The sequence below is a fragment of the Muntiacus reevesi genome, chromosome 4, assembly GCF_963930625.1.
Source record: "Muntiacus reevesi chromosome 4, mMunRee1.1, whole genome shotgun sequence".
Classification (NCBI taxonomy): Eukaryota; Metazoa; Chordata; class Mammalia; order Artiodactyla; family Cervidae; genus Muntiacus; species Muntiacus reevesi.
The window spans coordinates 120,542,356-120,568,414 of NC_089252.1; the positions used below are offsets into that span (position 1 = coordinate 120,542,356).

Genomic DNA, 26,059 nt, shown 5'->3' on the forward strand with positions numbered 1-26,059 from the left:
TTTCAGCCTAAGCAAAGTGAACATCCCTTTTAAAGTTCATTTTAATTAGAAAGGCCATTTAAAAAGAGTTCAGTTATCTTAAAATATACTCTTGATACATTCAAGATATTGAGTTAAAGTGACTCACCCCTTCCCAGCAGTCCTGTTTTTTCAACTAGGAACATCAGCATATGCTTCTTTACAATATGCAAAGTGAAAATGTGAAGAGGTTTTGAACATCATTTCAGGTCACATTTTAAATATGGTTGGTCTGTAGTCCACCAGGTTTCCTGTACCCTCTTTTTTCTTTTTTTGAGGTCCTAAGGGTATTTCTTTTTCTGTGCTCAGTGTTTAGGGGGAATGGGCAGGCTTGTGGGCACCAGTAAGAGGGCTCTTCAGAAACAGAGCAACCCCTTGTTGCAGGAAAGATACCCCTCACAGCACTGTTGCCTCACAACTGTGTCCTTCACGTGGGCTCTGTTCTCCCGCGGCCAGGGGGCTTGCGGAGATACTAAGGAACTGTAGGCCTTGGGTCGCCCGAGTTTTTGTATGGATTCAGTAGCATAGGTGATGCTAGTGGTAAAGAACCTGTCTGCCAGTGCAAGAGACGTAAGAAATGAGGATTCGATCCCTAGGTTAGGAAGATCTCCCGGATGAGGGCATGGCAACCCACTCCAGTATTCTTGCCTGGAGAATCCCTTGGACAGAGGGGCCTGGCAGATTATAGTCCATGGGGTCGCGAAGCATCGGACACGACTGAGGCGACTTAGCACACACACATACCAGTCAAGTTAGGTGGAATTAAAATAGTGTATTTGATTGTAATGCCTTAAACCTGAGATATATGTCATTCATGACTTTCATCATTAATCCTTCATTTTTAGAAAGGTTGGCTGAAACCTTTATTTTTGCTTTCTTTTTAGTCCAGTACTCATTTGGGAATGATAGGAATATTTGTTGCCACTGCATCCTAATAATAATAGCAATAAAAATGATGAAGAGGAGGAGTGTTATTGTTACCTATTTTCTATGTTCACACCTATTTTCTCTGAACATAGACAATTTTCTATGTTCCCTGTACTTGGCTATGCACAATATTTATCTGAAGTCCATACTGAACTCTTGATATGTACCATTATCACGTGAATATCAAATGAAACATTATTTCATTTAATTATTGCAACAATGCTGTAAGGAATTATTATTCCCATTGTCCAGATGAGACAGGTAGGTGCAAAAAGTCACATTATTTCTATATAGCTTTAATTTTTACTCACTATGATTTTCTTAGCAGCAGCCAAGGAACCAAGGGATCAAGATAGAATGAGAAATGAGGGTAGAAAACAAAATGGACAGGGTCAGCCTTTGATAATGCAGGTGACTTTTCAGTCAGATATTTTAAAGTCTAGGACTGTGTGCCCTGAAAGTAGTAAGAGTGTTTGTAAGTATAAGGCGGAACAAGATATAGTGTGTTGGTGGAAGAAGCCTCAACCATGGCTGTCTTTTAATTTTTAGTTAGAATAGGCAAATGATATTTCAAATGATGTGATTAACTGCAAATTAATTACAATGATTTAAATGATAGGCCCACTCCATATCAATGGCGTGTGTAGTGACACTGAAAGAAGAGGCTAGTGATTTGAAAAATCTTTTTTATTGTCTTTGAAAATAATTAAATGCACATTTCAAAGTTAATACAACCACTGATGAAAAGAAGCTTGCACTAACAGAGCAGGGAGGGACCTGAGAATTCGTGTACTTTAGCCTTTGTCCAATTAGGATAAAAAGTGAGCCCCAAAGCAGTGACCTTGACTTGCCTAGTACTAAAGGCAGTTACTGGTTCAATTAGGTCTACTGAAAACATGCTTAAATCAACCCATATCGTGATTAAGCATCAAAATTTTATTTTAAAATAGTGTGATCTTTTCTCTTTTGGTAAGTGTAATTTTCCTCTGGGAAATATTGTTACTGTATCATCATAATTATTTTTATATATTAGTAATAGCATTTTTTATATTGAAATATATTTTATTCCAAAATTTTATCTTTATAAATGTAATTATACACTTATTTATTTCCAAAGTAACTGTGGAAGTTATTAAATTATTAAATTTGAAATATGTAAGTTTAAAAATGCTAATGACTTATAATCCCCAATCCCAGAAGCTAATGTTAATATTCTCTTATTTATCCTTTCAGTCTTTCTTCTAACATACAAATTATCATTTTTCTTTAGATGAGCATAGAGATATCATATTAATATGTATATAATACTTTATCTTTAATGATATATTTCATATTAGATAAAGTGTTTTACCATATCATCCAATATTAGTCTATGATATCATTCTTAGTTGCTATTTATATCTTAAACAAATTCTTTATTGTTATTTTTTAATTTATTTTTTTATTGACGGATAGTTGCTTTACAGAATTTTGTTTTCTGTCAAACCTTAACATGAATCAGCCATAAGTATACATATATCCTCTTTCTTTAGATGAGTTCTGAGTTTTCACCTTAAAAAGCAATGTAGCAATGAAAACTTCCATAGCAAAAACTTTGGAAAATTTTCTACTTATTTATGTTAATTTACCAGTCTACTTCACAATTTTCCATTTAATAACTAAAGTACAAATTTGCTAAGTTTTAAAATATTAGTCCCACTACGTCACCATTACTATTTAACTCTGTAAAAATTTTTCCCTAAAGATGGATACCTTTAATCTTCTCAGTACTTAATTTTTTAACTTCTACCTCAAAGTTTTTAGTTTTTAGGCATTTGCTTTTGGCAAGGTAAAAAAAGAATAAATATATCACCAAAATATAAAAAATTATTTCAACATTATATATGCAACTTGTATAATTTCAGAACTTTTACATACAAATGAACTTTGTCATCATGCTATTTAAAATGAGAGAAGAATAAAAAGTATAGTACAGTTAGACTAATTAGGTAATCATATCTGCAGTGTTAGTGCCCTAGAAAGATAAAAAGCACTTCCTTTTTTGGCTCATTCATCTTGTAGGAAGGCAGCTAGCAAAGTCCAGTTCTCTAATCCTGTATGCAATGCATACCAGACCCAGAGAAAAACAAGCACAGCTTTTCTTCCCACATGATCAGATTCCACTAAAAGATTTACTTCTGAGGCAGCAGCTAAAGAGATATGACTGTGAGGATTTTCACATTTTCATAAACAATTTCCATGTTCTCTCTCCCTGTAATTCTAATATCAAGAATCTCACAGGACTTATTTGTACTATTCATAACTATGGGTACTGTGGGTTTTTCAGCTCATGCTTTACAAACAAATGAGCTTTTTCATTTGTTCCTAATGACTTTGGTTTATACAAAGAGATCTTAAACTGTCCCCAGAGCAATCATTTTGCTAAAATGTTATTAGAACATCTTTACAAATTTAGCAATGAAAGGGGGTTCCGTTAACAATGGAAATCATTGGAAACCAAGGGCCGTTGGCAAGTTTAGTGCTCACCCATCTTGTATTATTTTCAGTGATGAGTACAAGTAATTTTATGAACCAGATATTGATTCTTTAACTGGTAGGTGGGTAAGGAAGATAAGAAGCTGATGGGGTGGGAAGAAATGCTAGAAAAATCAGAGCAGTATTTTTTGGCTAATCCACTCTGTCCTTGCTCTTCTAAGGAGACTTATGAATCTTAAAGAAGTGTACCTCCCAGTATCTGCTGATAGGGCCATTTCTTTCCTTAAGTGTGAGGATTTGTAGCTGACATCTTTGTGCTTCTGCTCAGTCATATCCGACTCTTTTGCAACCCCGTTGACTGTAGCCTGCCAGGCTCCTCTCTCTGTGGGATTTTCCAGGCAAGAATATTGATTGGAGGGTGTTGCCGTTTCCTCTTTCAGGGGACCTTCCCAACCCAGCAGTTGAGCCTGCATGCCCTGTGTCTCCTGCATTGCAGGCAGATTCTTTACCCCCTGAGCCATCAAGGAAGCCCCTTATAACTGAGACAAAGGGTTACTTTTCAATAGATCATCAACAGGCTCTAGATTATATATACAAATATATGAGGGCTTCATTTTCATCAACATCAAATTTGATGCATTTGTTATGCATAGGGAGACAGCTGCTCATGAACCTGAAACTTGACCTGCAGGTTCTTGCAGAGCACATCCAAATTATGTGATCTGTCTCTTGGTTTGAGGCTTCCGCTTCAAAAACAGGATTTGCATGAAACTGGAGCCCATTATACAGAGTGAAGTAAGCCAGAAAGATAAACACCAATACAGTATACTAACGCATGTATATGGAATTTAGAAAGCTGGTAACGATAACCCTATTTGCAAGACAGAAAAAGAGACACAGATGTATAGAACAGACTTTTGGACTCTATGGGAGAAGGCAAGGGTGGGATGATCTGAGAGAATAGCATTGAAACATATATATTACCAAGTGTGAAACAGATTGCCAGTCCAGTTTGGATGCATGAGACAAGTGCTCGGGGCTCGTGCACTGGGATGACCCAGAGGGATGGGATGGGGAGGGGGGTGGGAGGGGGGTTCAGGATGGGGAACACATGTAAATCCATGGCTGATATATGTCAACGTATGGCAAAAACCACTACAATATTGTAAAGTAATTAGCCTCCAACTAATAAAAATAAATGGAAAAAATAAAAAGAAAAACACAGAAACCCCTTGTGTGAAACCAGTAAAAGGAATAAATTACACGTCAAGAAAAAAAAAAAAAACACAACAGAATTTGCCCCTATTCTGGACATCTTTGCTTTCAAAGGCCTCCTTTGCCCAGGACAACTTTTGTTAGATTCCTTCAGGATCATCCGTGTGTTGTTTCATCCAGCAGTTCCTTCCTGGTGCCCTTTCAAGATTCCTTCTCCTTTTATCTTTCAATTTGTTAATGTGGTGTATTACGTTGATCGATTTGCGGATATTAAAGAATCCTTGCATTCCTGGGATAAAGCCCACTTGGTCATGGTGTATGATTTTTTTAATATGTTGTTGGATTCTGTTTGCTAGAATTTTGTTAAGGATTTTTGCATCTATGTTCATCAGTGATATTGGCCTGTAGTTTTCTTTTTTTGTGGCATCTTTGTCTGGTTTTGGAATTAGGGTGATGGTGGCCTCATAGAATGAGTTTGGAAGTTTACCTTCTTCTGCAATTTTCTGGAAGAGTTTGAGTAAGATAGGTGTTAGCTCTATGATTATCTCAATAGATGCAGAGAAAGCCTTTGACAAAATTCAACACTCATTTATGATTAAAACTCTCCAGAAAGCAGGAATAGAAGGAACATACCTCAACATAATAAAAGCTATATATGACAAACCCACAGCAAGCATCACCCTCAATGGTGAAAAATTGAAAGCATTTCCTCTGAAATCAGGAACAAGACAAGGATGCCCACTCTCACCACTACTATTCAACATAGTGTTGGAAGTTTTGGCCACAGCAATCAGAGCAGAAAAAGACATAAAAGGAATCCAGATAGGAAAAGAAGAAGTGAAACTCTCGCTGTTTGCAGATGACATGATCCTCTACATAGAAAACCCTAAAGACTCTACCAGAAAATTACTAGAGCTAATTAATGAATATAGTAAAGTTGCAGGATATAAAATTAACACACAGAAATCCCTTGCATTCCTATACACTAACAATGAAAAAACAGAAAGAGAAATTAAGGAAACAATACCATTCACCATTGCAACAAAAAGAATAAAATACTTAGGAGTATATCTACCTAAAGAAACAAAAGACCTATACATAGAAAACTATAAAACACTGATGAAAGAAATCAAAGAGGACACAAACAGTTGGAGAAACATACCGTGTTCATGGATTGGAAGAATCAATATTGTCAAAATGGCTATTCTACCCAAAGCAATCTATAGATTCAATGCAATCCCTATCAAGCTACCAACGGTATTTTTCACAGAATTAGAACAAATAATTTCACAATTTGTATGGAAATACAAAAAACCTCGAATAGCCAAAGTAATCTTGAGAAAGAAGAATGGAACTGGAGGAATCAACCTGCCTGACTTCAGACTCTACTACAAAGCCACAGTCATCAAGACAGTATGGTACTGGCACAAAGACAGAAATATAGATCAATGGAACAGAATAGAAAGCCCAGAGATAAATCCACGAACCTATGGACAGCTTATCTTTGACAAAGGAGGCAAGGATATACAATGGAAAAAAGACAATCTCTTTAACAAGTGGTGCTGGGAAAACTGGTTAACCACTTGTAAAAGAATGAAACTAGAACACTTCCTAACACCATACACAAAAATAAACTCAAAATGGATTAAAGATCTAAATGTAAGACCAGAAACTATAAAACTCCTAGAGGAGAACATAGGCAAAACACTCTCCGACATAAATCACAGCAAGATCTTCTATGACCCACCTCCCAGAATATTGGAAATAAAAGCAAAAATAAACAAATGGGACTTAATGAAAATTAAAAGCTTTTGCACAACAAAGGAAACTATAAGTAAGGTGAAAAGACAGCCCTCAGATTGGGAGAAAATAATAACAAATGAGGAAACAGACAAAGGATTAATCTCAAAAATATACAAGCAACTCCTGAAGCTCAATTCCAGAAAAATAAACGACCCAATCAAAAAATGGGCCAAAGAACTAAACAGACATTTCTCCAAAGAAGACATACAGATGGCTAACAAACACATGAAAAGATGCTCAACATCACTCATCATCAGAGAAATGCAAATCAAAACCACAATGAGGTACCATTACACGCCAGTCAGGATGGCTGCTATCCAAAAGTCTACAAGCAATAAATGCTGGAGAGGGTGTGGAGAAAAGGGAACCCTCTTACACTGTTGGTGGGAATGCAAACTAGTACAGCCACTATGGAAAACAGTGTGGAGATTTCTTAAAAAACTGGAAATAGAACTGCCATATGACCCAGCAATACCACTTCTGGGCATACACACTGAGGAATCCAGATCTGAAAGAGACACGTGCACCCCAATGTTCATCGCAGCACTGTTTATAATAGCCAGGACATGGAAGCAACCTAGATGCCCATCAGCAGATGAATGGATAAGGAAGCTGTGGTACATATACACCATGGAATATTACTCAGCCGTTAAAAAGAATTCATTTGAATCAGTTCTAATGAGATGGATGAAACTGGAGCCCATTATACAGAGTGAAGTAAGTCAGAAAGATAAAGAACATTACAGTATACTAACACATATATACGGAATTTAGATAGATGGTGGCGATAACCCTATATGCAAAACAGAAAAAGAGACACAGAAATACAGAACAGACTTTTGAACTCTGGGGGAGAACGTGAGGGTGGGATGTTTTGAAAGAACAGCATGTATATTATCTATGGTGAAACGGACCACCAGCCCAGGTGGGATACATGAGTCAGGTGCTCGGGCCTGGTGCACTGGGAGGACCCTGAGGAGTCGGGTGGAGAGGGAGGTGGGAGGGGGGATCGGGATGGGGAATACATGTAACTGTATGGCTGATTCATGTCAATGTATGACAAAACCCACTGAAATGTTGTGAAGTGATTGGCCTCCAACTAATAAAATAATATTAAAAAAAAAAAAAAAAAAAAAAAAAAAAAAAAAAGATTCCTTCTCCTTGCTCTGTGTATGACCATACTGGTACACAACACCTCTATAAATGCACCCACAGCCTATATCTTTTCAGTACCCAGAGGCTGAGTTTTAACAAGTGCCCCTTCGATTCTGGTGCAGAATGGAAGCTTATTGTTGGAAAACCGTTCTGCTGGTGTTGAATATTTCTCAAAGATGACTGATCAAACTGTGGATTAAAGAAAAAATGAAAAAGAGAGGGTAGAAGTGACAGCTTCAACCAGTTCAGCATTAAGGGAATTATAGACTGGCTGCACTGGTATTACTTTGTTAGCCTATTCATTAGATCCAGGGTTTGGTGATTGTATCCTTTTAAGCGATATATTTTTTTTTTCTTTTTAAAATTTTTTATTGTTCTTACTTTCTATAAGATAGTGTTTTATTGAATAAGAAATATCAGCATTCAGTGACAATTACTGATTATTATTACTAACAGAAATCAGTATATTTTATTTTCATCATGATTAGCCATCTCTAAGCTGCTAGAAATAGGAAAGATTTTCATGTATAAGTCATCCTGGTTTTCAACTTACTTTATTGTTGTTACACTGCAAAGTATTCTCTCTCAGAATTGTTGTTACACTGCAAAATATTCTCAGAAAAGTTTCCTCTCCTGCAAAATGAAGTTTATTATAATACAAATATCATGATATTATTGTATAGACCAGATAAAATAAGATAGGTAACCTGGAATGCAGTATTGCATGAAAGTCTTATTTTCTATTTCTGATACCCCTTAAAGCCACTGTTTAGGACTTTGTACCAACCAGTCTATTTATTCATGTTTGTATGCATCTTACACTGTTCAGCCAGGAGTAACCACTGAATTGCAAAACTATGGACTGTTGCTAAGGACTATAGTACATGACACAAATTATTTCTAAGGAACATAGTTTAATGTCTACTTTTTTCTTTTTCTTTCTTTTTTTTTTTTGCCTTTTTTATATTTCTGTATGTCTTTCTGCTTGATACTGGAGACTGGTTTCCTAAGCAGTAACAAACCTCATTCAGTGGTCTCTATCCTTGAACTTTTTGGTATATTAATTGCTTAAGAATTTTAGAAAATAAGCTCTTACTGTTAGGTCTAATATTAGATCTAATATATATCAATCCTTGAGTTTATGATTTAAGTAGACATTTTATTGTTAATTCTGGCAAATTTTTATAGCAATCTCTTGGCCAAAATCATGACCGTAATACAGTATTATGCTCTACAACCTGTAGTATTTGGAGGAAAAGATTCATCCACTTTTCTAGTTGTTGATTTAACATAAGACTAGATTTTTTTTACTTTCTTGGGACAGTTAGTAAAGATGGATGCATTTTTGCATCTACCAGGACTGACACACTCTTCAAAATGTGATAGTAATGTTTTCCTTAGTGTTTTCAGATGTGCTGTGTGCAAATGAAAAAGTTTTATACACTCAGTTGTTACCAACTCTTTGCGACCCCTTGGACTATAGCCTGCCAAGCTGCTCTGTCCATGGGATTCTCCAGGCAAGAATTCTGGAGTGGGTAACTATTCCCTTCTCCAGGAGGTCTTCCTGACCCAGGGATCAAACCCAGGTCTCTTGCAATGACGGTGGATTCATCACCCACTGAACCGCCAGGGAAGCCCAAGCTGGGCATGAACAGAGCAGGGGGAATAAGGTTTCACCACCTTTAGGAATACTATTCTGGGGACTTTCTTCAAGGGATTCCAGGGCTGAGAGAGGTGTGAAACTCTTTACTGGCTTCTTCTGATATCTATACTTCCTTTGTTTCTTCAAAAGCAAACAAATCAAACAAATAAAATGCTTGCCTTCAAATACTACAAAGAAAGAAAAGCTTCGGTCAGCAAGACTAAAGTAACTTTTCTCCAAACAATTTAGTTATTGGTAGGAAGAGACAGAGTGATGTAGTTTTAGCCATTTCTGGAAACTGAATTTTGTATGATAGTACTAACAACTCTATACATTTGGTATCCTGATACACAATCTTTAATGTCTGGATTATAGCCTACTTAGCTGCTTAACAAAAAAATATGAAGATCACCTTTGTTGTTTTCAGTCACTAAATCATGCCTGACTCTTTGCTACCCCATGGACGGCAGCACATCAGGCTTCCCTGTTCTTCGCCATCTCCTGGATTTATTCAGACTCATGTCCAGTCAGTGATGCCATGCAAAGATCTCCTCTATCGTCCCCATCTCCTCCTTCCCTCAGTCTTTCCCATCATCTGGGTCTTTCCCAGTAAGTCCGGTGGCTAAAGGATTGGTGCTTCAGCTTCAGCATCAGTCCTTCCAATGAATACTCAGGGTTGATTTCCTTTAAGATTGATTGGTTTGATCTCCTTGCTGTCCAAGGGACTCTTGAAAGTCCCCAGCATCATAGTTTGAAAACATCCATTCTTTGGCCCTCAGCCTTCTTTATGGTCCAACTCTCACACCCATACATGGCTACTGGAAAAGCCATAGTTTTGACTAGATGGTCCTTTTCTGGCAAAGTAATGATCATCTTATTGGTAGTCATGCAGATGCTTCCTCCTGTTTTCTGATGCTCCTTTAACCAAAGCAGTGTTTTGACCATCAAGGTCCTAAATATTTAAAAGAGATTTTCATCTTGTTATACAGAGAAAACATTTCTTATTATTAGTCACATTCAAATTATAAATGAGAAATTTTAATAATAGATTACTAACTATTATATAAAGAGAAATGCATTTTTAGCTTTTTAATGTATTGGAGTATTCTTTCAGACATATGAGTTTTTTAAAATGTGGGAAATATATAAAAATTTGAAAGAATAATATTGAGTAAAAGAATAATTGCCATGGCAAAGTACACATGAGAATTTATAGCTTATAAATAACCAAGATTAATTAAATTGATTAAGAGTTTCCCTCCATAACATTTAGTTTGAAGTAAATATCAAAATTTAGTTTATGTTTATAGTCACTTTTATAAAAATAGGAAAAAGAGCTTTTTACGTTCTCAAATTTTGCTACTTATGTTTTATTTATTACCTGTGTTAGTGATCTTCTTGCTTCCCAAATTTGGAGAGGTATTTGAGAATAATAATTTTAGAAAAATAATGTCTCAGAATTAAGGAGGTATTTGTTTCATCTTCAACCAGTACTTTCTTATCATTTTGGGTCTAATAATTCTGATAGCATAAATCTATTTATGTTGGTTGAAATATAAGATGCCTTGTTTGTATTTCTTTAAACCTTTATGTTCTGACTCCTATAAAATAAGAAGTTTAAAAAAAACCCTTTATGTTCTGATTTTTGTCCATATAATTTCAAAAGTGGAAAAATTGCATTCAAGACTATCATTAAATAAAATACATTATTTTATTCATTCAGTTGTGAATAGTTTGATTATTGTTCCTATATGGTATTGTATTTCAGGTAAATCTAATTAATAAAACCATCTTTTTAAAAAACTGACTGTAGTAAGGCAACATTTGTCTTTATTTTCAATATTATGAAGCACTTAATTAACAGAAAACCACCATGGGTTGCTTCTTTAGAATACCACTAAATGTTAGAGACATCGTCTACTGTACAGGAGTTTCACTACTGGATGAGGATGTCTGGGAATTCATATGGATGAAATTCCACTCTACCACGGCCATTTCTGAGAAGAAAATATTATTGGAAGCCTTAACTTGCAGTGATGACAGGAATTTATTAAATAGGTGAGTCAATTAAATGTTTAAATTTGTATAATGAGAGTATTCTCTGTTAATCAAATTGTACTGAACTTGTTTTTATTTCCTTAAATATATGCTAGTTACTCTAAAATAGATCTTTCTAGAGCTAAAGAAAATTGCCATATTAATATGATGAAAACTTGTTGATTTGAAAGGTTTGTTTCTAACTGTTTTATGCTATTATATGTATGTAAGATAATATTTCATTATAAAAATGAAGTATTTATTAAAACACTTTTTAAAGCAAATTTTCATCATTAAATCAGAATAATGATTTACCCACTTACAAGATTTTTTTCAGACATTGATTAATACATCAATTAAAGTATTATGAGTTTGTTCTTCCTTTTATCAACACAAAGTTGTTCTATTGATAAATTTTTATTAGTAAAGTTTACATGGACTATTCTTTGAAGATTGTGATAACTTAAATCATATAATTCTGATAAGTAAAGAAAAGTTTGTTATTAAACTAAAAGTTTCCCCACAATTCTATCCTTAAAGGCTTCTGAATCTATCACTGAATTCTGAGGTGGTTCTGGATCAAGATGCAATTGATGTGATAATTCATGTAGCTCGCAATCCACATGGCCGAGACCTTGCCTGGAAGTTTTTTAGAGATAAATGGAGGATATTAAATACCAGGTAAAAGTGAGTTCAGGCATTCTTACTGGAGTGAGTAAATCAAAGGTGATGTCTGAGAGATAAGGACCCAACTTTTTGTGGTAGAAGCAAGGTCCAGAAAATAGAATTAGATTTTGAAGTAGCCAGCCACTCCTGTGAAGCTCAGAATTAATTTAACAGTTCTATAACATTATCCATTTATTAAGATTGATAACCATAATTATGTATGGAAATGTGCAGAGTGAAAAGGTTTAGCATTGCAGCTTTCCTGGAAAATCTATCAAACTGTCTTAGGTTGAAGAAATTGTATCATTAAAACCCTATATCCTGAGTGTGTTGTAAAAAAAATGATTTATGAATCATAGAATGGTATTGGAACAAGAAATGGAGAAGGAAGTGGCAACCCACTCCAGTATTCTTGCCTGGAGAATCCCATGGACAAAGGAACATACTGGGCTACAGTCTGTGGGGTTGCAAGAGTCGGACACAACTTAGCGACTAAACTACTACTACTAAAATTCACATTGGAGAAGGAAATGACAACCCACTCCAGTATGCTTGCCTGGAGAATCCCATGGACAAAGGAGCCTGGTGGGCTGCAGTTCATGGGGTCAGAAACTTGGACATGACTGAGTGACTAACACACACACACACACACACACAGAACAAGAAAACTTTAATTGCATCTATAGAATTGTGTAAATATTAAAAAAATATAAATATCATGAAGCATCTGAAGTAAAGTCATGATATACAGGAGGGATTATTGAGTCACTGTACAATTCTAGATGCAGTAGAATTTATTCCTGAGCCGTCTTGCTTCATGTTGAGAATTCTTCAGCCTCAGTTATAGAAAATATTTCATTATGTATTTAAATATATTATAATAAATGTTAATGTATTACTCTGATAATCTCTATGGTATTTTAAAATTAAATTTATTATAGAGCATGTAAATGCTGCATGTTCTCAAACTTAAATGTTCCCGGACATTTAGCATACCCACTGTTCTATCTCTTAAAAGTTGGCATATAAACTTTAGTTTTTAAAAGTACACTGTTATTGGTTGACCTTGTATAATGAGTTCAGTTTGAGTGTATTTTTAATAATAAAATATATTTCTATCTGTAGATATTTAATAGTTAGAAAGCACTAATATTCCTAGATGGCACATTGTTTTTCTCTTTCTTGTATTTTCAGCTCAGAAATTAGAATGATTTACACTTGCTTTGCTGTCATGCATAGTATAAGGAATAGTCAGACACAAGATGGAATTAATATATATGTACAAGCATTTGACTTTAAAGAGTAACAAATATCTACCAATACAGAGTCTCTTTAGGGAGTGGTTTTGTAAATCAGAGTTCAGTATAATGCCTTTATAGTTTATAGTCCCTATCTAAAATATTCAGTTCCTGATATGTCTGTTTTGTTTCACTGAAAGTGCATCATCTCTAACCAAAAGGTAGAAGGAAAGAGATAACATTAGAACCACCTCAGTCTAATGACCTCTTTGTTTAATTAACTGCACATCAATATTAGCTACAACTCTGAAGAGGGAGGAAGAGGCACTTGGGAACTCAACTTACTGCTCAGTTTTTCTGTAAACCTAAGACTGCTGTCAAACTAAAGTTAATTTTTTTAAAAAGTAGAAAGGTGAAGTTTCAGCATTTCTACAGATAGAGCTGTGTTTATCTTGACAAATAGAATTGTCTTCTTCATCTTCCACTCCCTTGTCAATCTTGGAGCATCAGAGTTCATGAGGGAACAGTTCAATGTTCTCCTTACTTCTTACCCTGCAGGTTCTCCCTGGTTTGAGTTGCCATCTACTCTCACAGTTTGAATCACTCCCAAATCGACACCTCTAGCTCAGATATTTCACCTAAGCTTCACTCTATGAGAGATGGTTTTTTGTTGAGATCCCCTACTGAGATGTACCTGCAAAGCTAAACCATCATTTTCTATGTCATCATTCTGTCAATAAATATATGGCCATCCACCAATTGTTCAAGCTGAGCACCTGAAAATCTACATATAGTTCTCCTTTTTCTTTGACATATGTAAAAAGTAGCATTTAGGCTGGAGGTCCTATCAGTTTAACAATTCCTAAATGTTTCTTGAATTCTTCCTCTCTTTCCTACTACCACTGCCTTAGTGAAGATTCTTATCCCTTGTTAGTACTCTTAATGACTGTCTCCTGCCTCTGCTTACATTTGCTGCACACATATGCACACACATATGCACGCGTGGACATGCACACACCTACCACTGCTCTTTGTCCCAAGAATCTCTCTGAAAAGCAAAAGTGACATTTCCTGCTGTAAGCCCTTCAGTACTCTGTGCCATGTTGAATATCTAAGCTCCTGTCTTACTGACCTGTCTACCTCTTACTCTGCTATCCTCAGTCTCGCAGTTTATACCCTCAGTACCAAGTGCAGGTCGTTGTTGGCACACACCATGTTGTTTCACACCTCCTTGCCTTTGTGTATGTCGATTCTCTGCCTAAAATTGCTTTCTTCCTTGATATTTGAAATTACTCCATATTCAATCTATCTGTCATCATCTCCTGGAAGCCTTTCTGGAGACCCCACAGCTAAAGAGAACTCTGAACAGTATATAATTTTATTTTCATCTCGTTTAACCATAATAACTGGGAGTGATCTGTTTACAATACTACATAGTATATAACCATCAAGGAAAGGACGGACTGTTTTTCTTTTTCTCATGACTGCAAGTATAAGCAAAAGACTCTTTGAAAAGGAATTGTCCCCTTTCCTATATAGTTGGCTATTTTTGTAACCACATATTGATTACTAATGAATACTTATTTTATTATTGAATGCCTATTTTATTTTATTTAGCCAACTTTTCCCATGGATTCAATGTTAGAACTGAATCATTTCCCAATTCAATGTTAGAATTATAGCAATTTGTGACGGTCATATGGTTTAGCCTCCCTCTTCAGGCCAGGTAGTATTCCACTGTATACATGTACATCTTTATCCATTTATCTGTCAAAGGACATGTAGGTTGTTTCCATGTTTTGGCTCTTGTGAATACCGCTGCTATTGAAATCGGGGTGCAGATATCTTTTTGAATTATAATTTTGGGGGGGGGGTATATTACCAGGAATGGGATTGTTGGGTCATATGGTAATTCTCTTTTTAGTTTTCTGAGTAACCTCCATACTGTTTTCCATAGTGACTATAACAATTCCCACAAATAGTGTAGCAGGATTCCCTTTTCTCCTTACCTTCTCTGCATAGGTGCATGCTAAGTCACTTCAGTCATATCCAATTCTTTGCAGCCCTATGGACCATAACCTGCTAGACTCCTCTAACCATGGGATTCTCCAGGCAAGAATACTGGAGTGGGTTGCCATGCCCTTCTCCAGATCTTCCCGACCCAGGGATTGAACCTGCATCTCTTATGTCTCCTACACTGGGGAGGTGAGGATTTCTTTTTACCGTTGGTGCCGCCTGGGAAGCTTTCCTGGTGGCTAAGATGGTAAAGAATCTGCCTGCAATGTGGGAGACCTGGGTTTGATCCCTGGGTCAAGAAGATCCCTTGGTGGAGGAAATGGCTACCCACTCCAGAATTCTTACCTAGAGAATTCCATGGACAGAGGAGCCTGGCGGTTACAGTCCTTTGGGTCACAAAGAGTCGAGCACAAATGAGCAACTAACACCCTCTCTAGCATTTGTTATTTGTAGACTTTTTAATGATGACCATTCTGACGAGTATAAGGTGGAGAAATGTCTATTATGATCTTCTGCACGTTTTTCAATTAGGTTTTTTGTTTTTTTTATTGCTGAGTTGCTTGTGTTTTTTAGAGGTTAAGCCCTTATCTGTGATATCATTTGCCAATATAAGTACCCCCCACCCCTCATTTTACCGATGAGAAAACTAAGGCTCCAGAAACTAAATTACTTAAATTCCCACAGATAAGGACAGCATTAGAAAGCCTCTTGTAATGATGGCTGGACTTTTGCTTTTAAAAATTCATAATCTTATCTTTAGTTTACTTTTTAAAAAATTGTCAACTTGTCTTTATGATAGCTCAGTATTAATGTATAGAAATGCAACTGATTTCTGTGATTAATTTTGTATCCTTCTATTTTACTGAATTCATGTAGTCTAATAATTTTGTGTGAGTGTGTGTGTGTGTGTAGTTTTTAGGGTTTTCCATATGGTATAATGTCATCTGCAAGCAGTGAAACTTTTACTTCTGCCTTTCCAGTTTGGATTCCTTTTATTTATGCTTCTTATCTGTTTGCTCTGGCCAGAACTTCCAACACTATGTTGAATAAAAGTTGTGAGAATGGTCATCCTTGTCTTGTTCCCAATCTTAGAGGAAATACTTTGATTTGTCACCATTCAATATGATATTAAATGTGGGCTTGCCATATATGACCTTTATTATGTTTATGTGCATTCTCACTAATTTGTTTAGGGTTTTTTATTTATCATAAATGAATAGACAGTAAGTCATTCTTAGGTTCTTTATGTAGTTGTATTTTGGGCATGTTCATAGGAGAAGATGAATTCAGGGTCTTTCTACTCAGCCATCTTGATCCTGCCTCCAATTTAGCCTAGTGTACTGTTTTTTGTTTGTTTTTTTTCAAAGAGTATGATATCCTGTGATAGGTACCCTTAGCACAGTAGGCACAAATTAGTAAAAGGAAAAATCTTTTCAACTTGCTGATACATAGTATTCTTACCTTAGGTCACAAGTCAAATAATTAGGCTTGTGGTACAAAGATTGTAAAATTCAAAGGAAAAATTCAGTGTTTTATTTTAATGCTCATATGAAAAATTGCTAATCTTTTGGGAGCATTTTTAAGAAATTTGGCTTAGTTTCTAGGAATGAAATAGAAAATAATGCCAACATCAGTTTTGATTGACCAGACCAAAGGATCTCTGTGACTTATGGATAATTCCAAAAGTTGGCTCTGCAGTCGTGGAATCCTTCTTTGGTGGAATCTTTCTTATTTACAGTGACCCAGTTTGCTTTAAAATTAAAAGTTTTAAAATACTTTTTCTTCAGGCCTCATATTGTAAATATAATAGTAATTCCTAATTATAATATCATAGGACTCCCTTTTTAAAAATTTATTATAATGTAGATCTCTTTGAAACACTGTGAGCCAAATCAGGATGCATTTGATGACATCCCATAGCCACAGCTCTTTGCACCTCTCCACTCCCTAGGGAAATGGCCTTGAATAGCATTAAGAGATGGAATGGAGCTCATGAGAAGGATTCTAAAATACCTATGTAGTAGTATTTCCTAAATTATTGCCTGTTTTAACATTGACTTTTTTTTTTAATCTTTCAAGGTATGGAGAAGCATTATTTATGAATTCCAAACTTATCAGTGGTGTTACAGAATTTCTTAATACTGAAGGTGAACTGAAAGAGGTAAATATTTTAAGATGAGTGTAATGTTTTTCTTTTGTAAACTTATGAAATTATAGATAGACTTCAACCATTTCTTTCCAATAAATTCATACTCATTCCTTTAAAGTACACACACACACGTATACATGCATACATACACACGTTCATGCTAAAGACTTTACTTCAGTCATTATTTGCAAAAATGTTTCTAACATATTAAACAGTAAATATTAAGCCTGTGAAAGGTGCTTGAATGTAATGATTCTCAAAATGTTGTTTGTTGTTGTATAGTCACTAAGTCATGATCGATTCTTTGTGACCCATGGACTATAACCCACCAGGATCCTGTGTCCATGGAATTTCCTAGGCAAGCATACTGGAGTGGGTTGCCATTTCCTTCTCCAGGGGATCTTCCCTACAGGGATCAAAACTGGGTCTCCTGAATTGCAGGCAGATTCTTTTCCACTGTCCACTGGGGAAGCCCCAGTGATTCTCAAAATAGGAGACCCCAAATATACTCTAGAAATCTTCCCAATCAGCTGCTCCACATTTGACTCTGTGAGCCCAGGTTAGGATTCTTGGAACATTAAAACTATCCTGTCACAATGACTCAGCATTCAGATCTGCAGGACTAAGATTGATGTTGAGGTACAGACCTTGAGTCTCATTGCTTTCTGGTCAGGTCTATATAAAGAATGATAATTGGATAAGATAATAATGCTTCCTGCTATCTGTTTTGTTAAATGGAATAAATTCATATGTTTGGAAGTAACTATATCTGACAACATATATTAGGATTAATAGTTTAAAATTATGCCAAATACTGTCACAAGTGAATTTCATTAATGAAACTGAACTTATTTTTTTTAAGGACTAAAGTCCAGTTTGCAGAATATCTAACATTTTCTTTTTTCTCTGGTTTACATCTCTGGAATTTAAACCAACTGGCTTTGTGACCATTAATTCACATCTCTAATAGAAAGGGATGTGAGATTGGGGGTGGGTAACTAGGTAGGAGGAAGGAGAAAAATATTTCACTGATTAAAATGAATTGGACTTCAAACATTTATCACGTTTTAGCCTCTCCTCACCCTATAATTATAAAATATAGCTGAGGTGTACCATTGAGAATCACAGTTTCTTCAGTTTTCACTGACAGAAAGCCTGATGCTATGACTCAGGCTAATCCCTTTGAGCAAGGTTCCCCCAGAAGCATCAGCCTTCCTCCGTCCTTAATATCTCCTAATATTGCCCAATTTTGTATGATCATCTTCCACGCACCGACTTGGATTCTTTCACACCATGAGCTAAGCTAAGTTTCTGATCGTAATAACTTGAAATTCTATTTTTATCCCTGCTTTGTGTGTTCCCAGCCCTGAAAGATTTGGATTTGAAAGCTCCAGTACATGTTTTGCTCTATTTTTTATTAGGAACCTAAAAGAGGAGGAATTCTTTCATGTCCAAAGGAAGCAAAAAGAAAGAACAGTTAAGCTAATGGCTTTGTGTATTTAAATGAAGTAGTTTTAATTCTTTGATTTTGCATTCAATAATCTGGGAATGAAAGACCCAGTTAGTGACAACTTGTGCAGCCATTGACATGAACACAGAAGTGAAAAATCTCTCCTCTCCTCCCTTCTCCCCGTCTTCGTTTTGCCTCCTTTCCGCTCCTGGCTTCCTCTTTCCTTGTGTCTCTCCTGTTCTCCCTCCCTCTTCTCCTGTTCTCTAGCACTTTCATTTCCTCTTGCTTTGGTGATAACCCAACCCATGGAAAAACATGTTTTAAACGGACATTTAAATAATTGTATCATATGATGGCCATTTTGCTTTACATATTTCACTTACATATTTAATTTTTTACACTTGATTTAATTGCCATGTGAAATGTTCCAAGATACCCCTGTAATAAAATGTGTCATCTGGAAACTGAAACTCAACTGTGGCTTTTATTCCATTATCTGCAAAGCAGCTAACTTCACAACACAAACTCTCCATAGCCTGAGAGATGACTCCCTTCAGGACACAGCTACTTGCACTGACTTTCTAGTTTACCAACTGCAGCCTGAGGCTTTTCCACACTTTTGTTGTCTAATTATTGACTGTAAGACCCCTGCTGTTGTTGGGTGGGAGGGGGGATAATTTGTATTGCTGATAACCACCTTTCAGAAATAAGAAGGGGCTGAGGAAACTCATTTTCCCATATCCAGTGAGCCTTGTAAACAGAAAAACCAATGTGCTCTTTTTGTCTATAGCATATTCTTATTTTCAAAAGTTTACAGATCAAAAGGGAATTGGCATCTTTATGAATTCTAAAAACTGATTTGAGATTTTAATGATCCCCATCAGCTTTAGGGGCATTCAGTAGAGACACTTACATTGTTCTGTGGTCCTTCCCCAAAATGCCATTCTAGAACCTGAAGCTGGCCATTTCTTTTTAATTACATGGCTTTAGTAACTTGAACACTGTTTCCCCATGAAACAGTACATCATTTCCTTAATTTTAAACTAACGGAAGTACAACCTCATGGACTCTCAGAGGCCCTTGCCGTTTTTCATACTGATGTTCATTCAGCCATCCTCTCCAGCGCTCTTTGTTTTTTGTTTGTCTGTTTGTTTTGCTTTATACACAACATTGTTGTGAAAGAAGACAGCTCCTGGGCATCACGGGCATCCCGTTTACAGTTTTAATGTTAAAAATATAAACCTCATAAACAGGCAATAGCTAATTCGACTCACTTAGATAGTTAGATGGTTACTAACAGTATATTATGTGTTGCACATTAAAAATTATTTTGTGAGTTTTAGGGTCTAGTGTACCCTAAGTTAAGAATTTTTTCAAATACTGAAATGTTTTTAAATAGATAAATTAACAAACATGTCTATAAATTTTATGCAAAGAAGAACAGGAAACACAAACAACTCTGACATCTTACTAAATGCTGTTTTATATAAATGTCTAAACTTGGAACGTTTTCAACTAAAAGTATACGATGGCATAAATATTTAGGAAGTGCAATGATAAAAACTAATAGCAGCAGAACATCTACTGAAGAACTGCCAAAATAAGCAAAATAGAATGCCAAATGCCTTGCTTCTACCCCATGCCCTTGATAGTGAGGCAGGGTCTGGAAGGTGCTATGATCCTGCCTGAGGACCCATCACGTGGCTGCTTTGACCACATGTTCACCAGAAGAGTTGGGGAGGAGTATGGGGCATGAGATCAGTTTATGCCAACTATGCAGTTTATGCCATCTGTGTTCTGATGAATCAGCTAATCTACGTATCAGTCACATCATGCTCTCCGAGCTCACAAAGGAAGTATTTAGAGCACCTAAATAGTGATTTAAGAAATGAATCTCTAGAGACACTCCAGTTACATTTTCTACTAAGAATTCTCTTGCAGGATAATCCAACCTACTGTGTTTATGTCAATAACACATTCATAGTCAACCTCTCAGTTTGCCTTTGAGACAGACAAGAGTTTTCCTTCATGTATTCAGGCTGGCTTACTATCTTATCAAAAGGCCAAGAGCTTACTTCCCAGAGTCAGAGTTGCCAAAAGGTCATTTATTACTATCTGGAGTTTTCATTGACTCTCTAGGAAAATATGTAATAATGTGGAACATAGTTTAAAAGAAGTAGATGTAATTTTTTTCCTGATTGACATATTATATAAATAAAGCCACCATAATGAACAGATATAATATACACTGTAATGTGCATATTTTGTAATAAATTGAAACACAAAATTCAAAGCATACATCAAAATGTACTATTTGTTGCTTTAGGAATATGGACTGAATGAATCTGAATGTAAATATATAAATTCAAATGAATTAGTAGATAAATTAGTTAAGTTTAAAAATATGATTCAAATGCTGTCATTAGACTTCTTTTTATCTATGTGTACATGTCACAGGTATATATTGAAGGTATCAATAAATTTCAGTCCCTTCCCTTCATCCTCTTTCTTTTGTATGTGTCAGATGTCAGATAAGTTTTAAGGACAGCAACAATAAATCTTTGTTACACATTGAATATTTTTCATGTTTGTTATTAAAAGATAGTGATTTTCAAGTCTTACAGAGAATATAGCTCTGGGATATGATAATTCATTTCTGATGCTGCAAGGTACCTGGCTTTATAGGAAAGTAGAGGATAAACTTTGAAAAAAAAATGTATCATATAATCAAAGTAATATTGTCATAAACAAACCAAGCTACCCCTGAACCAATTTCTAGATTAATTCAGAAAGGTGTAATTATTAATAACTCCATTTTAAATGACCCCCCCCCCCACATCCATCTATCCCCGAGTCAATCTTGATGACATTTCTCTCCTGGTATATTCTCCATGTGACGCCCATCATGTGATGAATCTCACCTCATCCTAATTATACAATATAAATGCTTCTGTGTTACAAGTTGATTTTTCCCATTTGTCTATTAACCTTGCATTCATTGGTGGTTGCCACTTTATTAAGACATATGAAACAGAGAGAAAAACTGCTAGTATCTAATCTTGAAATAAAATCCCTGTGCATTCCTGAAGTGTGTGTACTCTCTAGAGAAAATCTTATACCCATAAAATTATGACAAATCATTTTAAAATTTTAACATTCTAATTAAAGCTCAAATTCTCTAGCTAAATGAATCAACATTCCTTCTTCATTCTTTCTAAAACTACTCAGGTGATCCAGTGTCATTTATCATCCAGTACTCATAGCATCATTATTTTTTTTTTCCGTTACTCAATAATTTTGGTATTCTTTTGCCAGCAAAGATAGTGTCAAACACTCATACTACTTATTTAGAGAAGATGAATGATTTTCTCCCTGTTGACAAAAAGTTAACTTTAATGCGTGTATTCAACATTCAGGCTGTTTAGTACATTAGATAACGCATAGTCACCAGGCTTCCCTAGTGGCTCAGACAGTGAAGAATCTGCCTGCAATGCAGGAGACCAGATTCAATCCTTGGGTTGGGAGGATCCCCTGGAGAAGGGAACGGCAGTCCACTCCAGTTATGTATATTGACAATATAAAAAATAGACCAGAAAGAATAAGAGAGGGGTTGCAGACATCAGGTAACAGATAGCCCACTGTATTCATCTACGACAGAGTTGGCGCTTCCCTTGACAGAGCTGATGGGTTTCTGAACAGGACTGTGGCAGCTGAGGTGGAGCAGAGGGAATGCCCTTGAGAAAGATTAGGAGATAGAAATTCCAGAATGTAGCCGCTATTAAGTGTGGTGGCTACAAGACGGAGAAAACTTTCCAATAATAAATAAGTTGCTGGGCTGAATGTTCTCTGTCAATAAGCCCAACCCAGAGCATATGGGGACTTCCCTGGTGACTCAGTGGTAAAGGATCTTCCTGCAACAGGAGACCGGGTTCGATCCCTGGGTCGGGAGGATCCCATGGAAAAGGGAATGGCAACCCCCTCCAGTATTCTTGCCTGGAGAATCCCATGGACAGGGGAGCCTGGTGGGCTACAGTCATTGAGGTCGCAAAGAATCGGACACAGATGAGCAACTACACTTTAAACTGTTATGTCATTCTTTTATTTTTTCCCCTTTCAGTTCCAAAAGAAATTACATTACACCTAATGGACAAAATCTATTTCTTTGCATTTCATTACTAAGCTCATTCCGCATATTAGATATACCTACTTAGCTCACTCCACGTATTAAATACACATTCTGTAGTGACTGTGACACTATTTTTCAGATAGATTCTTGTTTATATGTGATGGACATGGGCTCATTTTAAGACATGAATTTATGATTTTTACATTTTATTTTTTATTGAAACATAGTAAAATATTGTATTATTTTCAGGTATACTGTATATACCTGTATATATTTGACATTTGCATACATTATGAAACAATCCCCATGATAAATGTAGTAACCGTCTGCCCCCATACAAGGGTATTAGAGTATTATTGACTATGTAACTTATGCTGTCTGTTTACCATTCTAACATTTCTGTTTCCAGCTAAAGAACTTCATGAAGAGCTATGACGGAGTAGCTGCTGCCTCTTTCTCAAGAGCTGTGGAAACTGTTGAAGCCAATGTACGCTGGAAAATGCTTTATCAGGATGAACTTTTCCAGTGGTTAGGAAAAGCTCTGAGGCATTAATATGTGTCTCTTATAAACAGTTCAAGTCAGAATTTTGTGAGAAGACCTGCTTTGGAGTGAGGAATATGGCCAGATTTTCAGTGTTAACATGTGGGAGGAAATTTTTTTTTTAATTTTAGGAAATTTTTTTGTTTTATTCATTCTGTTTTGTTTCTCTACTGGGTGTCCTCTTAAGAAACTCTTGCAAGTGGATCTAGCCATGACTGCTTCTGCTGTACATTCCTCGCCGTACAGGACCAAATGTGATAGTGGTGCATGTTGACGTTGCAGTCAGTACGGAAAACATATTCAGAAAATGTGCATGGTTGTATGGTCCTGCCTGTGTTCCAGCATGCTTATTTAAAATGTCCAATGTTGTATGTGAATCTGTGTTACATCTGGGATGGGCATTATACAAAAGCACAAAGATTATCTATGACAATCAGTGTTGCAACAAAAGGAAAACTAAAGCAGGGAGTTATCGTCGTAGTCCTGGGCAATGTGAGAGGTGAAATCACCCTTTGATTGGTGTCATGTATTTCAGCACTTGGATTGTCTTGCAATGATTATTGTGTTACTAACTCATTTTCTTTGAGTTAAAGCTGTGTATATGTTTTTAAAAAGGCATATAGATACTGTGTGCATATGTACATGTGCATAGGGAAGCCCAGTATGTATATAGTATGCTGTACACTGCACTTGTGCAAAAACTTCACCTCAAAGAAAATTTATCTCTTTTTATAAACTTATGCAAACTTTGAAAATGCTTCAAAGAATTTATCTCAGTACTATCCTTCCTGACAATGTCCTGATAAGTTTCTCACCTGTTATAGATTTTTTTCATCTATTTCCCGAATAGTCTATTCTACTACCAAAAAAATGAACTAAAAAATATTTTACGTACAGACGCTCTTCTAATTTTCCTAAGTGGCAGCCTCATCTCATAAATATAGATTCTGTCATCACTTTAGGCAAACTTTCTCATGGATAAATAGTTGTGCACACTTAATGATTATCAGTGCTGAGAAAGTGTTTCTCTGTCATCTTGTTTGTTTTCCCACTTTTTTCACGTTGGGTGGGTCCAGAGAGTGAAACACTCTCTCCATGTATTGATCTTTGGGTCTGTGTGAATCTAATCCCCCATCAAGCAACCCTACTTCAGGTGGATTTTAATGATCTTTGATGCCAGTTGTTCCATCCATTATGATGAGAAGTTTCTTTTTTTGAGCAAAGCACGTCCTTTGGCATTGACGACTCTGTTCTGACTGGGAGTTTTGAGTAGTCTTTCCCCGATTGTGTATATTATGTAACACAAGTGTTTTTAAATGCACTCTCACCCAGTAGGCCAGCTCTCCAAGCACTGCTTAGATGCTCAAAAATGAACATATTTTAAGTTTACCATTATGAAATGCCAATACAACTAATCACACATAAGCCAAATGTTTGTGGACCACTTTATGTTTTCCTGAGATTTTTCCACTTCTCCAAATCTTCTTGCAAATCATTGAAAGAAATATTTTCTAGCTCCAATAGTCACTGAACACTGGGGAGAGGAAAGTAGGCATTTTAGAAACCAGAGTCATACATTTATTATAAGTTTGTAATAAAGAGGAACAATTTCCTAATCCATAGAACAAGTATCATCTAAAGTTGAAATTTATCTTTTTAGAAATTAATTGCTATTACTCATATCTATTTTTTTCAGCACTTCAATTAATATATGAATTTTAAATACTCTATGTGTTGTTAATAAAACATACTATTGCTTAATATAAAATCTAAAAGTCATCCCATCTATCTGAAGTGATGAAATTTAACTAGTACATATCACATGTATGTGAAATCTTTAAGGGGTAAGTTCTGAAACATAACAATTATAAATATCACTGTCATGCAGGCTCAAAATATGTACTATATCACCACTGGATTCATTTTGATAGAAAAGATAAAAAATTAGAGGTGGCTGTCTTGTTTTGTGTCGTGAATTACTGAAAATTCTTGGTAGTTGTGCCATTCTTTTGAGTGGAATCACCCTTTCCAGCTTTGAGTTACAAGGGGTTTTATAGTTCTGTTTTCCTCTGCACTGTTAATAATTTTTATCCTCTTTCAGTATTTTAGTGGCCTTGAACAAATGGTTTAGCTACAATGTCGAATCTTAAGTGTATAATTATGTGCAATGTTCAATACCTCATACTTGTTCAATAGTATAGTGATATCAATGGCATTGAGATAGAATTTTTGTTCTACATGTTTTTCAATAATTTATCCTTTCCAGTGTTGAAGATTATATGAAGCTTTAACCTTTTTTAGTTGTTTAAATGAGTAATATTTTCAAAATAATAAAATGACCAATGATATCTCTTGGAATATTCTGTAAAATGTAGTCATAAAATTCTATTTTCTACATAGAGTTTTTATCTTTTTTCTCTCCGTTGTCTGTCTTACAAATCATATATATATATATATATATATATATATATATATATATATATATATATATATATATATGAAGTAGCAAATTGTTAAAAGAGTTCAACATCTAGGCTTAAAACTTTACTGTGCCAATATATGTATGACAGTAAAACTTGGTTGAAATTAGAAAGGACTAAA

At 35.6% G+C, this 26,059-nt stretch overlaps 1 protein-coding gene across 1 annotated transcript in view; it reads left to right on the top strand.

The window, feature by feature from the left end:
- Window positions 1-25,828, top strand: part of TRHDE (thyrotropin releasing hormone degrading enzyme) — a 418,175-nt gene extending 392,347 nt beyond the window's left edge. Inside the window, exons 16-19 of the mRNA XM_065934092.1 lie at window positions 11,126-11,293; window positions 11,813-11,953; window positions 17,272-17,353; window positions 23,327-25,828. Coding sequence (XP_065790164.1) covers window positions 11,126-11,293; window positions 11,813-11,953; window positions 17,272-17,353; window positions 23,327-23,470 — 535 coding nt within the window. The 3' untranslated portion in view covers window positions 23,471-25,828. The remainder of the gene's footprint in view (window positions 1-11,125; window positions 11,294-11,812; window positions 11,954-17,271; window positions 17,354-23,326) is intronic.
- Window positions 25,829-26,059: the final 231 nt, after the last annotated feature.